General features: G+C 39.9%; 1 protein-coding gene across 1 annotated transcript in view; it reads left to right on the top strand.

Moving 5' to 3' along the window:
* atr (ATR serine/threonine kinase) overlaps nt 1-18,265 on the top strand; it is a 135,557-nt gene that overhangs the window by 71,276 nt on the left and 46,016 nt on the right. Inside the window, 6 exon segments of the mRNA XM_073039026.1 lie at nt 309-515; nt 3,106-3,219; nt 9,740-9,855; nt 13,308-13,428; nt 14,597-14,734; nt 15,508-15,715. Of these exon segments, the coding sequence (XP_072895127.1) occupies nt 309-515; nt 3,106-3,219; nt 9,740-9,855; nt 13,308-13,428; nt 14,597-14,734; nt 15,508-15,715 (904 nt within the window).

The following is an 18,265-nucleotide window of genomic DNA, read 5'->3' as shown; positions in this document are numbered from 1 at the left end:
TGTCAGGCTGACTGGCCTATAGTTCTCTGGCTTGTCCTTGCTACCCTTTTTATAGAATGGAACAACATTAGCCACTTCCCAGTTTTGGGAACTTCACCAGTGTCTAATGATGAAGCACATATCTCCATGTGGGCCTCTGTGATTTACGCTCCAGCCTCCTACAAAGTCCAGGGACACACGTGGTCAGGCCTTGGGGATTTATCTACCTTAAAGAGTTGTAATAATGCCTCAATATCAAGAAGAAATCATTTTAGTTGAAACTAATGCTGAGGAATATTACTATGTGATCCATTTATTGTGGTTTCTAGGAGCAATTGGTAAAGCTTGCCACAGACAGTGAGACGGTAGAGCCCATTATCTCTCAGTTAGTGATGGTGCTTCTGAAGGGTTGTCAGGATGCAAATGCCCAGGCTAGACTCCTGTGTGGAGAATGCCTTGGTGAGTTGGGAGCAATAGATCCTGGGCGATTGGACCTCATGACAAGTAACACAGAAGGCAAAAGCTCTACATTTGTGGTAAGATACTTGACTTTTCATTGTCTTTCACTTTAACTTTTTTTCCATGAAGTCTCAATTAGTAAAATTAATTATGTAATTACACTTTTTAGAGCAATAGAATGTTGTCAATGAATTAATGACAACTGAACAGCTACGATATAGTGATAGCTTCAATAATGCTTAAGTTTTAAATGAATCTTTTATCTGTTGTGCCAGTCTATAAGTTTACATCTTTTTTCCAGGAAGATTGGTTATTCATTTTTTCCGACACTGTTTGCCCTCCAAGCATCTTTCTGCCTTTCTTTCTCTGCCTTTTCTTCTCTACTTTCCTTCTCTCTGCCCAACCCATGATACCTGTATTCTTCCTTTTGTAGACTGCTGTGTTACTGAAATAAATGCCAAGATCTAATCAATGAGAGTTGCCACTATGTATGCAATCATTATTTAGTTTGTTCTGATTTTTTCTGTTGCTCTTCCTTTCATATCCCTTCCAATTTTACTTCTTTATAATTAGTGTTGGCATGAGGTCTTTCTGCCCATTCCCTGTGTGGTTGTACAGCTGTGGAGAGGATGGTGTAAGCAGGAGTCAGGTACCTTCGCTGCCGTTAGTTTCAAGAGGTAGAATAACATGGGCAGAATTTTTGGGTCAGCAAGTAACAGTGCTGCATAGTGACTCTGGAGTTTTAATTTAATCTATATTGAACCTTATATATAGGAAGAAAACATTTAATCACAGTTAAATTCATCTGAGAAAATGAATTGAAATAATATAATTTGACTGTAGAAGAGGTTTGCTGGGATGTTGCTTCAGCTGGAATGTTTTACTTATGAAGAGTGACTGGCTTGTTTTCACTGGAGCACATGAAGTTGAAGGGGGAACTTCATAGAGGCATACAAAATTGAGAAATAGAAAGTAGTTAGTGAGAACTTTTTCCCATGGCAGAAGAGTCGAAACGGATAGAACGTATAAATTTAAGGTGAGGAATAAGAGGTTCAGGGAAGATCTGAGGAAGAGCATTTTCACTCGGTTGATAGTTGCAATCTGGAAAGCACTGCCTGAGAAACTGTTGGAGGCAGGTACTCCCACAACATTTAACTAGCATCTGCGTCACCTGAATCACTGTGGTACAGTAGACAACAGATATTGTGCTGAAGGATGGGATTGGAAAACAGAGTTACTACATATACATAGGCATAGACATGATGAGCTGTTCTGCTATATAACTCAATAATATGTGGTGAACTGCTTGTCCGTTTGATTGATAGGTTTTTAAAGGAATGTGAGAGCCTGAGTACTCTTTAAAAAGTTTTTTTTAAAGTCAAAGAAGTTGGTAATGGAAAGCTTTCCTAAGTGTTATTGCAGCTAATAATTTGTTAGTTAATTAAGGTGCAGCTTCCTTAGAAGGTTGGCGTCATTCAATGTTTGTAGTGAGATGCTGAAGATGTTCTATAGGTCAGTTGTGGAGAGCGCCCTCTTCTTTGTGGTGGCGTGTTGGGGAAGCAGCATTAAGAAGAGGGACGCCTCACGTCTTAATAAGCTGGTAAGGAAGGCGGGCTCTGTCATGGGCACAGAACTGGAGAGTATGACATCGGTAGCAGAGCGAAGGGCGCTGAGTAGGCTACGGTCAATCATGGAAAACCCTGAACATCCACTGCATAGCACCATCCAGAGACAGAGAAGCAGCTTCAGCGGCAGGTTGCTATCGATGCAATGCTCCTCAGACAGGATGAAGAGATCATTACTCCCCAATGCCATTCGGCTTTACAATTCAACCGCCAGGGGAAAGATATGTTAAAGTGCCGGGGTTATGACTGAGCTTAAGTTACCATTCAATGTATTTTAGTAAACTATTTAAGAACTTTTTAAAAGTTATTTATTAATGCTTTTTTTGAGAGGGTGATTTTAGATGCATATCATATTTATACTGAGTTAAGTATTGTATGTAATTAGTTTTTGATACAATAAGTGTATGGGACATTGGAAAAATGTTGAATTTCCCCATGGGGATGAATAAAGTATCTATCTATCTATCTATCTATCTAATAATTTGTAAGAAAAGAGCAGCAAATAGTTCAATCATCTGGGCTTGAACTTCACTTTACAGGGGACCTTTTTAAAGTCTGCAAATGGCACAAATCCTATAAGTGTAAAAAATAATGACACGAATAGTAACAGTTATGAAGAGGCATACTGGTAGATGTATTTTGCATGAAATTTAACACTAGTGCAAATTCATTTATGCAGTTAGAAATGTAAAGCTGGTTGAGGTTTTAATCGAGAAATCCTTAGAAGGGCAAAAAATATTGGTTGATAATTCTTATAGTGTAAATTTAATTTTATAAACAGAAGAAATCCAGGTAATACGTTGTTAAGATTCAATTCTTAGGTACGTTTGAACATTTATCAGCAAAAGGGGCTGAACAGCTTGAATTGAGATTATTTTAAAGTCAGCTTCTGACTGCTGCTGAATTCTTTTTAAAAATATAGTGAATTACTGATGATTTTGTTAAAAGTTAACTGAATTTCTATAGATTAAATAATGTTAGTTGAATATTAAAAGAATAATTTGCCATTATTATATTTGTTTTGTAATGATTTCTCTGACAGGCTGGTGTGGAGGACCCCAGTTTTGCCCATTATTTGCTGGTCGAGCTGACAAGAGCATTCCTTGCTTATGCAGATAACGTTCGAGCTCAGGACTCAGCTGCTTATGCCATTCAGGTATGTGGTTGGGTAATTTCCATATGAACCTTTGGGAGAGAATTATGTTGAGTAATAGGGAGGGAAATTAACCCAAGTGCTTTATAATTTGTTCCTTCCAAAAAATAATTTTTAATACAAAAAATTGAAAAAATGGAAATTTGAGTGTGAATAGTTCACGACATGAATGTGTTTTCATGGATTCTAATACAGTTAACTAGGTAAGATAATTTTCTCTTGTAGCATCAGCAAAGACAATCAAACAGCTTTCAAAAGCTGTTAGTAAGACCATAAGACATAGGAGCATGATTAGGCCATTTAGCTCATTGAGTCTACTCTACCATTCCATCATGGCTGATTTATTATACCTTTGAACTCCATTCTCCTGCCTTCTCTCCTTAATCGTTGACACCTAACCAATCAAGAACCTGTCAACCTCCACTTTAAGTACACCCAATGACTTGGTCTCCAGGACCATCTGTGGCAATGAATTTCACAGATTCACTAATCCTAGCTTAAGAAATTTCTCCTCAACTCTGTGTTAAATGGACATACCTCTATTCTGAGGCTGTGCTCTCTGGTCCTAGACCCCCTCACCAAAGGAAACATCATCCCCTCTTATCTCGACCTTTCAATATTCGATAAGTTTCAATGAGATCCCCCCCCCCCCCCATTCTTCAAAACTTCAAGTTGTACAGGCTCAGAACCATCAAGTGCTCCTCATATGTTTCATTCCAAGGATCATTCTCATGAATCTCCTTTTGGACCCTCTCTGATGGCAGGACGTCTTAGTTGAGTGGCTCAGAACTGCTCAAAATACTCAAAGTGGTCTGACAAATTCCCTATAAAATCTCAGCATTACACCCTTGCTTATATAGTGCCTACAAAAAGTATTCACCCCCCTCCCCCCAGATGTTTTTATGTTTTATTGTTTCACAACATTGAATCACAGTGGATTTAATTTGGCTTTTTTTACACTGATCAATGGAAAAAGACTCTTTCTTGTCAAAGTGAAACCAGATCTTTACAAAGTGATCTAAATTAATTATAAATATAAAACAAAAAGTGCATGACCATAAGTATTCACTCCCCCATCACAAATCATCAATGTGCAGCCATTTGGTTGTAGAAGTCACATAATTAGTTAAATGGAGCTCACCGTTTGCAATCAAGGTGTTTCAAATGATTGTAGTAAAAATACATCTGTCTCTGGAAGGTCCAACTGCTGGTGAGTCAGTATCCTGGCAAAAACTACGCCATGAAGACGCAAGAACACTCCAAGCTACTCCGTGAAAAGGTTATTGAAAAGCACAAGTCAGGAGATGGATATAAGAAAATTTCCAAGTCACTGAATATCCCTTAGAGTACAGTTAAGTCATTCATCAGGAAATGGCACAGCTGTAAATCTGCCAAGAGCAGGCTGTCCTCAAAAACTTGAGTACCTTGCAAGAAGGAGACTAGTGAGAGAGGCCACCAAGAGTCCTATGACAACTCTGGAGGAGTTACAAGCTTCAGTGGCTGAGATGGGAGAGACTGCACAAACAACTGTTGCCCAGGTGCTTCACTAGTCACAGCTTTTTCAGAGAATGGCAAAGAGAAAGGCACTGTTGAAAAAAAACTCTCAAGAAATCTCAGCTAGAGTTTGCCAGAAGGCATGTGGGAGACTGAAGTCAGCTGGAAGAAGGTTAAAGGTCTGAAGAAAATAAAACTGAGCTTCTTGGCCATCAGACCAAATGCAAAACTAGGCATAAGCCAAACACTGCACACTATCAAAAACACACCATCCCTACTGTGAAGTATGGTGGTGGCTGCATTATGCTGTAGGGTTGCTTCACTGCAGCAGGCACTGGAAGACTTGTGAAGGTAGAGGGTAAAATGAATGCAGCAATATACAGGGAAATCCTGGAGAAAAACCTAATGCAGTTTGGCAAGAGAACTGTGACTTGGGAGAAGATTTGTGTTCCAGCAAGACATAAAGCCAAAGCTACACAGAATGGCTTAAAAACAACAAAGTTAATACCATGCAGTGGCCGTCGGATTCCAGACCTGAATCCAATTCGTGGCTGGACCTGAAAAAGGATGTTCACTCACGACCCCCATGCAATCTGACAGAGCATGAACAGTTTTATAAAGAATGGGGAAAAAATTCAGTGTCCAAATGTGCAAAGCTGATAGAGACTTATCCACACAGACTCAAGACAGTAATTGCTGCCAAAGGTGCATCTACGATATGTTGACTTGAGAGGGGTGAATACTTATGCAATCAATGACTGTATTTTATATTTGTGATTAATTTAGATCACTTTGCAGAGATCTGTTTTCACTTTGACATGAAAGCATCTTTTTCTGTTGATCAGTGTCAATTAAATCCACTGTGATTCAATGTTGTAAAACAATAAAACATGAAGGCTTCCAAGGCAGGTGAGTACTTTTTATAGTCACGATATACTCTAGACCTCTTGAAATTAATGTTATCATTGCATTTGCCTTCCTTTCCATCAACTCAACCTGCAAGATACGCCTTTAAAGAATCCTGTACAAGGACTGCTAGGTCCATATGCACCTTTAATTTTTGACTTTTCTCCTCATTTGGAAAGTAGTCTTTACCTTTATTATTTCTACCAAAGTTCATGACCATACATCTCCTACGCTATATTCTATCTGCCACTTCTTTGCTCATTCTCCCAGTTTAAGTGCTTCTGCAGACTCTCTGCTTCCTCAGTTTCACCTGTCCCTCCTCTAAGCCCATATCTTCACAGTCCTGGCCACAAAGCCATCAATTCTGTCATCCAAAACATTGACGTATAAGGTGAAAAGCGGTCCAAACACAGACCCCTGCGGCACACCACTTGTCACCGGCAGCCAACCAGAAAAGGCACCCTTTATACCCACTCTTTGCCTCCTGCATATCAGCCAATCTTCTATCCTTGCTCAAGCAAGAAAAAATCTGCACTTGCTGGAAACCCGAGCAACACACACAAAATGCTGGAGGAACTCAGCAGGCCGGGAGGCATCAATGGAAAAGAGTAGAGTTGATGTTTCAGGCCAAACTAGCTTCTATCCTTGCTAGTACCTTTTCTGTAATACCACAGGCTCTTATCTTGTTAAGCAGCTCCTGTGCAGCACCTTGTCAAAGGCCTTTTGAAAATCCACTGACTTTCCTTTGTCAATGCTACCTGGTATTTTCTCAAAGAATTCCAGCAGATTTGTCAGGGAACATTTTCCCTTAACAAAACTATGCTGACTTTGGCCTATTTTTTCATGTGCTTCTAAGTACTCCAAATCCTCAATCTTAATAATGGACTTCAACTTCTTCCCAACCACTGAGGTCAAGTTAACTGGCCTATAATTTTCTTTCTTCTTCCTCCCTCCCCTCTTAAAGAGTGGAGTGAAGTTTTTAATTTTCCAGTCCTCTGAACCATTCCAGAATCTAGTGATTCCTGAAAGACCATTACAAGTGTCTCCACAGCCTCTCAGGCTACCTCTTTCAGAACCCTGGGGTGTAGTCCATTTGGTCCAAGTGACTTATCTACCTTTAGATCTTTCAGCTTCCCAAGCACATTCTTCTTAGTTATAGCAACTACACTCAACTTCTGACCACTGACATTCTGGAATTTCTGGCATACTACTAGTGTCTTGTGCTGTGAAGACTGACTCAAAATACTTAAATTTGCCCGCTGCTTCTTTGTCCCCCACTATCTCCTCTCCATTGTCATTTTCCAGCTGTCTGATATCCACTCTCCTCTCTCTTTTCCTCTTTATATATCTGAAAAAGCTTTCGGTATCCTCTTCCATATTATTGACTTGCTTACCTTCAGTCCTTGACCTCATCTACTGCCATGATGAGGCCACACTCAGGTTAAGGAGCAACACCTTATATTCCTTCCGGGTAGCCTCCAACCTGATGGTATAAACATCGATTTCTTGAACTTCTGGTACTTGCCGCCCCTCTCCTTCACCATTCCCATTCCATTCCCATTTTCCTCACTCACAATATCTCCTTACCTCCTTCTGGTGCTCCTTCGCTTCCCTTTCTTCCTTGGCCTTCTGTCCTGTCCTATCAGATTCCCTCTTCTTCAGCCATCTATCTCTTTTGCTAATTGACTTCCCAGCTCTTTACTTCACCCCTCCCCTCTCCTGGTTTCACCTATCAACTACTACCTTGTATTTTTTCCTGCCTTCCCCATCATCTTAATCTGGATTCTTTTTTCTCCAGTCCTGATGAAGGTTCTTGGTTCAAAATGTTGATTGTTTACTCTTTTCCATAGATTCTGCCTGGCCTGCTGAGTTCCTCCAGCATTTTGTGTGTGTTAGTTGGATTTCTAGCATCTGCAGATTTTCTCTTGTTTACCTTCAATATTTCATTTTTTTCTCCTATGGCTTTGTTGGTTTTTAAAAGTTTACCTATCCTCTAACTTCCCAATATTTTTTGCTATACTATAACCCCTCTCTTCTGCTTTTATCTGTCTTTGACTTTCTTGGTCAGCCACGGTTTCATCATCCTCCCTTTTGAAAACTTCTTTATCTTTGGAATGTATCTATCCTGCACCTTCTGAATTGCTCCCAAAAATTCCAGCAGTTGTTCTGCTGTCATCTTTGTCATTATCATCAATCAACTTTGGCCAGCTCCTCTCTCATGCATCTGTAGTTCTCTTTCCTCCACTGTAATACTGATTCATCTGATATTAGTTCCTCCCTTTCAAACTGCAGGGTGAATGTTATCATATTATGATCACTGCCTTCTAAGGGTTCCTTTACCTTAAGCTCTCTAATCAAATCCAGTCAATTACATAACACCCAATCCAGAATTGCCTTTCCTCTGAGTGGGTTCAACCACAAGCAACTTGAGGGGAAAAATGCTCTATAAAATGGAATGGTTCTATCTAGCCAAAACAGTGAAAAAATTAATTTAAAAATAACACTTATTTATAATATACATTCCAGAGGTAAATACATGTTTTCAGTATAACATTATTCATTTTGTGTAGACAATGTCTCCACAAGTGGCTCTCATCATGGGTATTTTGCCTTGACTGGCAGAGTTTATGGGACAGGGGAGTGGGAGGGATTTTAATTCTAAGAAGGGAGCATCACAGTCCAAACCAGTTCAGTATTTATATTCATGCAGTTTTCCAGGTATGTATTCATTTGTGTGTAATTGTTTGAAGAGAGCAAATGCTGTCAAATGATCTCTATTTATATTTTAAGCATATAATCTAGAAACTCCTGTGAGAGAAGTAAGTAGTGGGAAACTTTCCCTTTCTGTTTGTGTCGGGGCTTTTATACAACTTGCTATAAAATTTGCTAGCCCAGCATAGATTTTGGAAAGTTATAAGGTTTAGTTTGTGTGCCTTTGCACCTGGGCACTCAAGCATCCAAGCAGGTGTCCTTAAATAAAACAAATCTGGACTTCCTTGTTTTTGGTGTTCTGAAGCATTAGATACTCATAAGACATGATTGAGTTGTAACATATTGAGATAGTTGAGATATTTATTCATCAGGTTTTCTGAAATTTGCTTTTACTGTTTTACAGGTTGTGTGTATCACTTACCTAAATTTATGGTCATAGTCATACAATACCAAAACAGGTCCTTTGGCCCATCACCAAATTATTAAATCTACTTATAATAATCCCATTTGCCTGCATCAGGTCTGTAGACTTCTGTACCTAACTATTCAAATGCCTCTCTAGGTTCCTCTGAAATGTTATTGCAGCTGCCTCCACCACTTCATCTGGGAGCACATCTCTGTGTGGAACAGTTTTCCCCTTTCAGTGTCCTACCTCTCATTTGAAAGCTATACCCTCTTGCTTTAGGCAACCCTACAATGATGAAGAAAAGAATTCTTACAATTTACCCTGTCTGTATCTTATACCTCTCATAACCTTAAATATGTTCCACTCATCTGTCAGTACTTCTCACTTGAGGTAAAAGAAACCTAGCCTATCCAAACTTTACATGTAACTGAAGTCCTCCAGTATAGAAAATATCCTCGGGAATCACTTCTGCACATTCTCCAGCACAATCTCATCCTTCCTATAGAACTGCACAATATTTCAAGAGTTGCCAAACCAATGGTGTGTTAAATTTCAGCATGACATCCAATTCATGTATGTCACACCCCATCTGCTGAAGGCAAGCATGCCTTGTGCCTTCTTTACAACTCCTGTACGGTTGTGTTGCCACTTTTAGGGCATCTTGGATTGATAACCCAGCTTCTCTGTTCATTAACGTTCAGCCCCAACCATTTACTGTACCCTTAAAAAGCTGATGCTGAGCTGCCACCTTAACTCATAGTCCTTCTGGTGAAAGTACCAAAGTACTATTTGGTCTGTAGTTCTAGGATTTAGAACTTGTAACGTTTGCTTATAGGGCCAAACACAAAATTCTCATTATCTCAGTTGGATCCAGTACCATCCAAAGAAACATCTCATAAACAGAAGCTGGTGGAACTATAAGTACATTGCTTGATAAATTACATTAGTTGTGTTTTGCTAATTTTGGTTGTGTTATGTTGAATGTTAATAAAATTGAACTTTTAGGAGCTGCTACAGATATATAAATGCAAGGAAGGAAAGTCTGATTGTCCAGGGCGCAGATTGTGGAGGAGTTTTCCAGAGCATGTACAGGAAATACTGGAGCCTCATCTAAACACGAGGTAATCTAATCTTCTTTTATCATGCAAAACAGCACTTCTTCAAGCAACTTTGCTGTACCAAAGTTGTTCACCTCAGCAATTTTCAGGCTTTATTTCTTTCTCTCTTTCTATTTCCTCATTCTCCCATTTTTTATTTCCACTTCTTTATTGTGTCTCTCTGTTGAATTGCACTGGAAGACTGATTTTAGAGTTCAACCACTGAAGTGGAACTATATTTACATCCTACTTGATGTATCACACGGAGCGCTGATTTGTTTTAGCAGTCATAGTTCTGGACTGTGAATATTCATAGATATATGTAATTTTTTCAAAGAACCATGAGTGCAGACCATTCTGGGAACTGATAATAGCCATTCCATGTTTGACAGATGACCCAGGTCCTGTGGTCGCTCTCATCTCCTGTTGGATGTGATGGAAGCTGCTGTCTCTACTGCTCAGCTCCCCCAGCCAAGAGTTCTCAATGTTAGCAAGCTCAGTAACAGTTGGTAGTCATGTGATAAGGTTTACCTATTTGTGGTACTTCTGTCTTTGTAAGAGTAAATTTTATTTTGCTCACTATTTGAACCCATAAACCATTTTTTATATTTCATAATAATCTTGAAAGCTAGTGAAGTAGAAACAGACAGGCAGATGGAAATGACAAGGTTGAAATGGATATAAGTTCAGTGTGCAATTTTAAAAGAAATGAAAGAAGTGAATGAGTTATGTTTATGCACAATTCTTCAAGTGTGGCAAGGTCGGCTAACTGCTATCACAGCCCAAAATTCCCAGTGTTTTATTATCAGAAGATGCAAAGCATACAGACTCTAAATAAAGTTCTTGTTTGGTCCTATGTTGTAGAATTGTGTTTCATTCTAATAACCACATTTCAGAACCCGATGCTTTTAGGGAGGACTTGGAAGAGATTGCAGTCATGTGGATGAAGTAGAATAGTTATTTTTAACAGAATGTTAAGAGGAGATGTGATAACGATGTTCTAAATCATAATGAGTTTTGACAGAATACAGAAAATAAAAGAAAAATATTTTTTCTTTTCTAGTGGCTGAAGGTTCAGATTGGCGATGATTATTTAAATATCCTGAAGTAACATAAAGGAAAATTATTCATGGAAGTGGTTAGGATTTCATTTGCATTGCCTGATATACCTGTAGTGTTGGATAGTGCTCCATTAGTAGTGTTACGTACCCCGTAACTGGGTCACTTACCAGCAAAGATAGAGAGGTCCATTGAAGTCTGATGATACGATTTTTAACAGTATTTATTAGTAAAAATACACAAAAATAATATCAATGCAAACATACAGATAATATACGTCGTCAATACTAAATCTAAAAGTGCGGGTATAATAATAATCAATAAGAAATAAGCTCTATCGTTGTCTAGGGGATAATGTATTGTCCGATGGAAATATAAAAGTCACTCAGTTCATGCAGGCTGCAGCCTTTGGGGACTGCTGGGTTTGCAATGGTTGGAGAGAGAGAGAGATTTGGAGAAAAACTTGCCGATTCCTTTTATGATTTTGATCCGTCGGAGTCTCGTTAGTGTGGCCGTTCACTTGTGGCCTCTCCTTTAGCTAAGCCGTTCTTCCGTGGCGAGCCCGCCAATTCCAGGCAAGGGAAGGACGCACACGAGCCCCCCACCGGCTATCGCTATTAAACGCTGTCATGGGATTTCTAGCGTTTCTCCTGGTGCGTCTAAAGGGGTTGTTCCCCAGACCCTCTTTTATCCTTACTCATGGGGTCTCAGATGTCAATCAGGTTGGGATGATGCAATCCCTCAACCAGCTCACTCTGGTCATCCCCTGAGGGGCTTCAATGAATAGTACAGTACTCAATACACAATTCCGTCTCCAAGAGACAATAGCTGTTATCAATGGTTTTGTTTCGCTGAGGCCAGGACACATTCCAAACCTTGTGGATTCTCTCTCATTTCCTGGGTCCCAGACCCGAATTAATAGCGATCTTGCGATTCTCAAAAAGGAGGGGGCGACTTTGTACCCTTCGGCCCCTCAGAGTTGCAGCACATTCGTAACAGTAGTCTTCCAAAAGTCAGAGTAAAGTTATTATCATCATATACTACCCTGAGATTCATTTTGTTGAAGGCATTTACAGGAAAATAAAGAAATCTGATAGAATTTATAACAACTTTACATAAACAAAGTCTGATAAGCAACCAATGTGCAAAAGAAGTTACGTTGTATAAATAAATAAACAAACAAACAATACGGGAAAGTTAGTTGAAGAACTCTTGAAAGTGAGCCTGTAAGGTGTGGAATCAGTTCAGAGTTGAGGTGAGTGAAGTTATCCATACTGATTCAGGAGCCTCACGGTTGTAGGGTAATAACTGTTCCTGATGTGGTTGTGTGGAACCTAAAGTACCTCCTGCCCGATGGTAGTTAGGAGAAGAGAAAATGGCCTTGGATGGTGGGCTTCCTTGATGATGGATGCTGTTTTCTTGTGGCACTACTCCTTATAAATGTGCTGAATGGTGAGGAGGGCTTTGCTTGTGACTGTATCCACAACTTCCTGGGCATTGGTGTTTCCATTAGGCAGTGATAGAACCAGTCCGGATACTCTTCACTTTCTCTGTGATGGTACTTGGGTACTGGACCCAGGACAGATCCTCTGATAGGATAATGGCAAGGAATTTATAGTTTTGACTCTCTTCACCTCTGATCCCCTAATGAGGACCTCTGGCTTTTTCCTCTTGCCGTCAAGTTGAATAAATATTTGAAAGAGAAAACATTTCATTCATTTTCAAGAGGGGAAAATAATTCTAATATATTATATATAGAACACAGAGTAGAGCAGTACAGGAGTAGGCCTTTCAGCCCACATAGTCGGCATTGGCCATGATGTTAGTCTAAATTAGCTCCAGCTGCCTGCAGTGGTCTCTGTCCCTCCATGTTCTCTGCCTGTTTATGTGATTGTCTGAATGCCCCCTAAATGTTGCTATTACATCTGCTTCTACCACTTTCACTGGCAGTATATTCTTGGCAGTTACCACTGTACTGTAGGGAAAGAAGCTTCTGTCAGAAATCTCCTTTAAACTTTTCTCCTCTCACCTTAAATCTATGTCCTCTGGAATTTGTGACATTTCCACCCTGACAGAAAGATTCTCAATCTGTGCCACTCTTAATTTTACTGTATAAACTTATATCAGGTCTCATCTCAGCTTCTGACATGTCAGAGAAAATTATGAAAGGTTGTCCAACCTCTCCTTATAGCCAAATCTCTCCATTCTAGGCAACATCCTGGTGAAGGTCTGTACCTTCTACATGTTCTCCACATCCTTCCTGCAGTGTGGCTATTGGATAGGAACATGAATATTTTGCCAGTAGCTGTGTAAAAAAAGCCTCACAATAATTGGCAGAAAATAAATGTATTATTAACATATTGAGAGATGTGGATATAGCAGATCTATTTATTTAAAATACACTTGTGCTTTTAAAGGTATAAAAGTTCTCAGAAGACTTGGGACTGGGTCAGCATTAAGAAGCCATTTTACCTTGGTAAGCATGACAGAAATTTTGCGGACTGGTCAGCAACATGGGCTGGCTACCTGACAACAAAGGTGAGAATGCTGATATTGGATTACTGACAAATTAGTCTTGCATCTGTCTTGCCTTCTCCTCATATATATGTAAAGGGCGTAGTGTTGTGTTAGATCTTTTGCCAATGATAGATCTTTTAATATTATTGAACTGAAAAGTGTTCCCATTTGATGGACACGGCAGCAATATACCACTTTGTTTGTGCATCCATGTTCATCCACAGCAGCCAAAAATGGTCTTTTGAATGCAGCTTGACATTTTTTTCGAGAAGCACCATAAAGTTATTAAAACTGCATATGAGTTAACACTAAGTCCATTCCTTTCACATTATTGGTTGAAAATAATATGATTAGCTGATGGCCCTTATCATGTTTTCCTTCCTACCCCTCCAACCTATGTCTTGTGTAGTATTATGTGACAACCATGGATGTTGCGTCCTAGCTGTCTACATTATATGCAAGCCAGGACGGTATGATATGGAGAGCAAGCAGTTGCCCGTACAGCAGGCTTTTCTCCCTCTCCATCAGCTGATAAGCGAAAGGAATGGCAGACACCAATATAGTTTAACACCTGCAGTGACACAGGAGTAGTTAGTCAAACGTTGAAGGATTGCTTTAGGGATTCCAGTTTAGGATTTTCCCTTGGGGTTTACTCTCAAAGCCTTTTCCATGAGTGGGTGTGGCCACAAGGCAGCAGAGGTTTGAGATTAAGTTTTCCGCTTCCTGGATGAGCTGCCCACTATGGCTGGTGAGATCCATCTTCCCGAACTGACCGGTCTTAGGGCGCCACTGACCCACCTTTGCTCCTGTCATTAGAAATGGTTCCGCCGGGCTTAGCAGCTAAGCCACACATGAAGGTCAGGAGCTGGACGGGTATCAGACACTATTTGAGATGCATACCATTGGGAGCATTTAATAGGTAGAGGGAGCTTAACCCCAGTCCAACCCCAGCAAAAACAATGTTAAGGAATTATAGTAGTAATACATTGCAAGTAATATATTGCACTCTAAAATTGAAACATATAAACTCTCTGCCTGTGATAGTTATCATTCTGAAGCTAATCAATATGTTTAGAGTTCAGCTTGAACTTTTAGAAAGCACCTGTTAAAATTTGAAGTTAAGATGTTTTAAGCAAAAAAAAGTTGTAAATACATTGTCTCGAAATGTAATACCTGGGTTTTTTTTTAGGTTCGACATGACCTAGCTGGGAAAGTCTTTGATTGTTGCAGTTTTATCATGAAACATGACTTCAAAGTGACGATCTATCTGCTACCTCATATTCTAGTTTATGTTTTACTTGGATGTAATGAAGAAGATCAACAGGAAGTGAGTAGCTCATAGCAGTTTGGAAAAGCTGGCAACTACACAAACTTCTCAGTTCATTACAAAAGTTGTCATTCTGCTTCTGTTTTGCATGAGTACCATAAGAGTAAAGGCAGCTTGTTACTCAACTAGTTCTAAGAATAGGAAGAAAAGACAATTCTACACAATATTCATATTTCAAAGCTTATTCCTGCTCTGGAAGTTGCACTATTTAATGCCCTTTTCCTTACTGTGGTGTACACAAATGCTGTGAAGTTTGACCCGATCCGTGTCACTGTTCAATGTACAGTGCTTGGCTGAGGGAAAAAAACAAAAGTACATTTTAAACCAGTAGACAGTTTAAATTGCTGATCTTTTGCAAGAGATTATGGGATAGGGTATATTTACAAAAATAATTTAAAGAAAAAATATATTTTACCATCATAGCACAGAGCAATCTGCAAATAAATATTAGAGTGATTTTTGAAGCTAGTATTTTAAAATGTATTTCAATTGAAGTTCACATTTTGTTTTAGTTCTGGTATATATATTGTAAAATTGGGTAAATGCTGCAGAATATAATCATATAATGAATCAATCTTATTAGTTGTAAACAAGAACTTTATAGTTGTTTAATTTGCTGTGGACAATTTGTGAAATTGTCTATTTAAAAGTTATTGTTTTCTTGAACCTATTGACAATTTAGGAATTAAAATGCTGACCATAGAAGAAATAGTGTTACCTTCGTACTTAATCTAATTAAAATCTTGTGGAGTAACATTTTATTTCTGCTGCAGGTCTACTCTGAGATGATGGCTGTCCTAAAACATGATGAAGCCTGGGACAGGAGGTTGCAGGACAGTGCATCAGATCTGAGTCAGTTGAGTACACAGACTGTTTTTTCTATGTTGGATCATCTTGCACAGTGGTCGAGGCACACACTTCAGGCTCTCAGTTCTGAGAAAAGTGGAAGCAGATCCAGCAAGGACAGAGGGGGCCCGAATGGTGAGTTCTTAAAAGTAATGTAACTCTGATTGTTCCTCAAGAGCTAGCAATTGTTTGAGGGATTTGTTGGTAGCTATTTCAAAATGAGGACATCAAATATCTAATTAAATATGGAATAACTTATGTTTACAATTTCAGATTAATGGGTTTAAGTAACTCGCAGTATTATTTATCATTATGCTGTGCAAGATTAAATGGAGTCTTCTAGCAGTTGATCCTAACCTGACAGAAAAAAGCAGTCAAAATGCTTCAAAAGACTTCCAACAAGGTCCAAAATGTGCAATTTATGAAAAAGTTATGACGTAGTTGCTTGTAGGTATCTACGGTATTGTTACTTGTAGGTATCTATTATTCCTTTATGGAATACACACAGAAATAATGTTTTTTGTGTTAGGTCATGTCTTTCTAATGTATATACTATTTGCACTGTGTACATCTTGCCAAACACTATGTTCCTTCTTGACTTGGCTTAAAATCCTTGTAAATTTTCATGTTGTACTACATGGAATTTTACAGTGGTCCCCAACCACCAGGCTGCGAGGAAACGATATGATTTGGTGATATAAAACGATATGAGTCAGCTGCACTTTTCCTCATTTCCTGTCACACCCACTGTTGAACTTGAAGGCACACGAGGTCATCAGTTGGACATTAACCTACAACTACTTGATGAGTAAAAACCAAATGTCGCTTGAGAGTTTCTTTGGAAGAGGTGGTAGGGGACATAAAAGGCCTAATGATGATGATTACGCAGAGACAGCTGAGGCCGAGACTGCAAAAAAAAAGAAAGCTTCCTTCAACAGAAAATACGACGAGTCGTACATAAAGTATAGCTTTAATGCGACCGCTGACTCGCACGCTCTAAGCCCCCTGTGTGTGATATGTGGCAATGAAGGCAATGAAGCCCTCAAAACTGTGTGTCTAATGAGGCAATGAAGCCCTCAAAACTACTTTGACACCTTGAGTCCAAGCACCCTACACTTAAAGACAAACCCGTTGAGTTTTTTGAGCGGAAAAAACGTGAGCAAGTGGGACAGAAGCATGTGCTGAGAGCCACCACCTCCACAAATGCTGCTGCTCTGTGAGCGTTGTACTTAGTGTCTAGCCGTATTGCTAAGAAGCCTTTCACTGTTGGTGAAGAATTGATTCTGCCTGCTGCCAAGGACATGTGCCATGAACTGTTGGGAGAAGCTGCAGCTAACAAGATGGCAGAGGTTTCTCTTTCAGCTACCACAGTTTCAAAGAGAATCGATGACATAGCAAAGGACCTCGAAGCACAGCTGTTGGAACAGCTTAACGAGTCATCATGGTATGCTATCCAGGTCGACGAGTCTGTTGATGTCGACAACAAGGCAATACTACTGGTTTATGTGTGATGTGCACGAGGATATGTTGTGTGCACTGCCACTGCCAATTAACACAACTGGGGCAGAACTACTCAAATCTTTGAATTACTACATGTCAGGCAAACTGGACTGGTCATTCTGTGTTGGAATATGCACAGATGGGGCTTCAGCTATGACTGGACAGCTGTCTGGTTTTACTACTCGAGTCAAAGAGGTTGCTCCTGAATGCCAGTCTACACACTGTGTCATACACAGGGAAGCGCTGGCTAGCCAAAAAATGTCACCTGATCTTAACAGTATATTGAGTAACTTGTTGAAGTTATCAATCACATCAAAGCAAAAGCCCTTAACTCATGTCTGTTTGAGCAGCTTTGCGAGGAAATGGATGCAGAGCACAAACGCCTTTTCTTTCACACTGATGTCAGGTGGCTATCAAGGGGGAGAGCCCTGGCCAGGGTCTTTGAGTTAAGAGAGCTGCTACAGAGATTTCTTTCAGGAAAAAAGTCACCACTGGCAGCACACTTCAGTGACGAGGAGTGGATAGCAAAACTCGCTTCTCTGTGTGACATCTTCAATCTGCTCAATGAACTCAATTTGTCACTTCAGGGGAGAATGACAACTGTCTTCAAGTTGGCAGATAAAGTGTCTGCTTTCAAAGCCAAACTGGAACTGTGGGGACGGCGAGTGGACAGGGGCATACTTGACATGTTCCCAACATTAGCTGGGATTTTGGGAGAGACTGAGGCTGCACCGTCCTTCTCATTGCTGGTGCGCGATCACCTATCTTTGCTGGTGACAGAATTCGAGCGTTACTTCCCAACCACAAATGACCCAAGACATGCAAAGGACTGGGTCACTGACCCATTTGTGAATGTCCCCGGTAAATCATCCACGTCAGCACGGGAAGAAGATCAAGTCCTTGAGCTTGCAAATGACGGTGGGCTGTAAAGTATGTTTGACATAACATCTCTGTCGGCATTCTGGATCAAAGTCAAGGCTGAATATCCTGAGATAGCCACAAAAGCACTGAAAACGTTGCTTCCATTTCCAACATCATATCTCTGTGAAACGGGGTTTTCTGCAATGAATGCAATGAAAACTAAATTGCAGAATAGACTGGACGTAAGGAACCCCCTTCGAGTATCGCTGTCTCCCATCACCCCTTGATGGGACCGTCTTGTTGCAGGGAAACAAGCCCAGGGCT

This window comes from Hemitrygon akajei, chromosome 3, assembly GCF_048418815.1.
Source record: "Hemitrygon akajei chromosome 3, sHemAka1.3, whole genome shotgun sequence".
Lineage (NCBI taxonomy): Eukaryota > Metazoa > Chordata > Chondrichthyes > Myliobatiformes > Dasyatidae > Hemitrygon > Hemitrygon akajei.
Note: the sequence above shows the minus strand (reverse complement) of the source record. Positions and strands in the feature narration are given on the sequence as shown.